Source organism: Austrofundulus limnaeus, unplaced genomic scaffold (genome assembly GCF_001266775.1).
Source record: "Austrofundulus limnaeus strain Quisiro unplaced genomic scaffold, Austrofundulus_limnaeus-1.0 Scaffold87, whole genome shotgun sequence".
Taxonomy (NCBI): Eukaryota; Metazoa; Chordata; class Actinopteri; order Cyprinodontiformes; family Rivulidae; genus Austrofundulus; species Austrofundulus limnaeus.
The window spans coordinates 1,465,435-1,468,265 of NW_013952489.1; the positions used below are offsets into that span (position 1 = coordinate 1,465,435).

The following is a 2,831-nucleotide window of genomic DNA, read 5'->3' on the forward strand; positions in this document are numbered from 1 at the left end:
CATTTATTTTGTTGTTGATGAATGTGAAGAGGCAGGTTTTGATAGGTGAATGCAAAATACAAAAATATTGCATGGTAGTGCTGCATCTTTGTCTAATTTTTTATATGTACAAAAATTGGGCCGGTCTTGGCCATTAAACTCCCGGGCTGAAAAATTTCCCCACTCCGCCCCTGCCCGACCCCTTTGGCCCCTCCTACAGGTGGTGAGCCCGTTGGAAGGGGGACCCAYGTYTCCTCTTCGGKCTGAGCCCGGCCGGGCTCCGTGGGTGAAAGCCTGGCCACCAGGCGCTCGCCATCGTGCCCCACCTCCAGGCCTGGCTCCAGAGGGGGGCCCTGGTGACCCCCGTCCTGGTGAGGGAACGCCAGATCCAAAGTTTAACATCATCATAAGGGGTCTTCGGACTGCGCTTTGTCTGGTTCCTCACCTAGGACCTGTCTGCCWTGGGTGACCCTACCAGGGGCATAAAACCCCAGACAGCATAGCTCCTAGGATCATTGGGACACTCAAACCCCTCCACCACGATAAGGTGGCAGCCCAGGGAGAGGGAGAAATTTAACCATGAAATGTTTAATGTTTATAAGACATTTAGCCCTTAAACATTTGCACTTATTTTGGTTCAAATAAAGAACTTTATGTTTACTAGATTGTTAACTAATTATTTTCGAGTTAATGTTGCTTTAATGAACAGTGATTTAAAAAATATCCTGTAAAACTCTGATGTTAAATGTGATGTGGTTGAAAATTTGGGTGCAGCTAACCTTTGTGCTGGTGCACCTAAGAAAAAATGTTAGGCGCACCGGTGCAACCAGTGCAAAAAGTTAGTCTAGAGCCCTGACTGATCAATACTGATTTTGTAACATTTTTATTGTGATACATTTTTCAGTCATATGGCTCAGCTCTAGTGGAAACAAATGTACTCAGCTGAGAATCCACAATGCACTCAATCAATCTGTCCCTTATGAAGCAAATAAGCACACACTGGAAGGAGACAATGTGGGTCATGGCCGTGGCTGTTAAAATTAAGTAGCTAGTTTGATGAATTTTTCAAGTATATTATTAGAACACAGTAACTGAGTTAGAGTCAAAAACATACAAGTGTAATTGTCATTTTTTAATGGGCATATTGGCCCATTTATTGGCTAAATGCCACAATTAATTGTGATGTATTTGATTTGATTTTAGTAAAACAACTGTTGGCACATTAAAACATCACATTAAAGAAATCCTGCCTTTCACCTTTGATGGCAGACGTTAAATATAACAAGTTAAAATAAATAAATCTTAATGCAAGTGTTCCTCCTCTTGTCAGAGTCTGATTGGAGCATCCAGAGTCAGGAAAACCAGAAACCTCCTGACCAGCAGATGTCCAGGAAAGCTGTAACCAGCAACGGTTCTGGATCTCAGATCACCTCTGCTGGCTTCTGCACTGACTCTCCTGAAACCAAAGTCCAGAAATGTTTTATTTGTGTGACGGGAATGACCTGTGCCTCCTGCGTGGCCAACATTGAAAGACACATGCTAAAACAAAAGGGTGAGTTTTAGGGACACAACTTCCAGGCCTTTCTGGGAGTTAATGACTTAATGATCCTTGTTTTTGCTTAAACATGCAGGAATCACTTCGGTGCTGGTGTCACTGATGGCTGGAAAAGCCGAGGTGAAGTACGACCCGGACGTCCTGAATGCTGCTGCTGTCACTCAGCTCATCCAGGATTTAGGCTTTGGTGCTAAACTGATGGAGGATAACATGGTGATGCACGGGGAACTGGTCCTGCTGGTATCAGGCATGACATGTGCGTCGTGTGTGCACAGCATCGAGTCCAAGCTCACCACAACTAAAGGGATCATCTCAGCCTCTGTTGCTTTGGCAACCCAAAAAGCCCACATCCAGTTTGACCCAGAGGTGCTTGGGGTGCGAGATATTGTCCGAATGATTCAGGTAGTTTAAAGCTATGTTTCAGATTCGACCTTGAGTACAAATGTGACAGTATAACCTGGTTTTCATTGCAGAGCCTTGGATTTGAGGCTAGCCTGGAGAAGGCCAAGTTTAAGAACAACCTTGATCACTCAGAAGAAATTCGACAGCAAGTATCTTTTGTAAAAAAATAATTAAATCCTATGTAAAATGTAGAACTGTAAATTAGAGATGTATAGACCTGGTATGATTATGATGATGATGATGACGATGATGATGATGATGATGATGATGATGCCTTTATTGTCATTGCACAGAGCACAACAAAATTACATTTAAGAATACAAACAGACTTTGCTGACATCTACAACCTGAGATCAGAATTAAACCTGGACTATACTTCATCAATGGTGCGTTTACACCGAACGCGATTTCAGCTTCAAAATTGCATCCAACGCTTCATGTTGGACTCTTGTGCACTTTGAGATTAGACGCAGACACTCTTGAAGCACTCGCACGTTGAGAGCTTCACCACCCCCTCCCTCCTCTGCCGGTCTCTCCTCTGTTGGGCTCTGTTTAATGTCGGATGAAATACAGGAAGTGACTTTGCTTTATTTACAGAGAGCAAGAGCGTGTCACGCTCATCAGATAAGTAATTCATGAGTAATTCACCAGATAATTCAGAGACGTTCTGAGTTTGGTGAGTTTCATCACCCGGGACCTGCGGGAGAGGCTCGCGGCTCACTTTCAGAACTATTTTTGTCCCGAGTCCAGTCCGATGAGCCGCTGCCACGCATTGGTGAGGATATCTCCTGTCAGGACACCGACTGCAGGCACTCGATTTCAGCTACAGCGGGTAAAATAAGTATTGAACACATCACCATTTTTCTCAGTAAATATATTACTAGAGGTGCTAATG

The 2,831-nt window shown here is 43.9% G+C and overlaps 1 protein-coding gene across 3 annotated transcripts in view; it reads left to right on the forward strand.

Moving 5' to 3' along the window:
• atp7b (ATPase copper transporting beta) overlaps positions 1-2,831 on the forward strand; it is a gene marked incomplete at its 5' end in the record, with an annotated part of 37,297 nt that overhangs the window by 11,346 nt on the left and 23,120 nt on the right. For all 3 annotated transcript variants that reach the window (XM_014012010.1, XM_014012011.1, XM_014012012.1), the window contains 3 exon segments: positions 1,310-1,531; positions 1,611-1,936; positions 2,008-2,081. In XM_014012010.1, the coding sequence (XP_013867464.1) occupies positions 1,310-1,531; positions 1,611-1,936; positions 2,008-2,081 (622 nt within the window).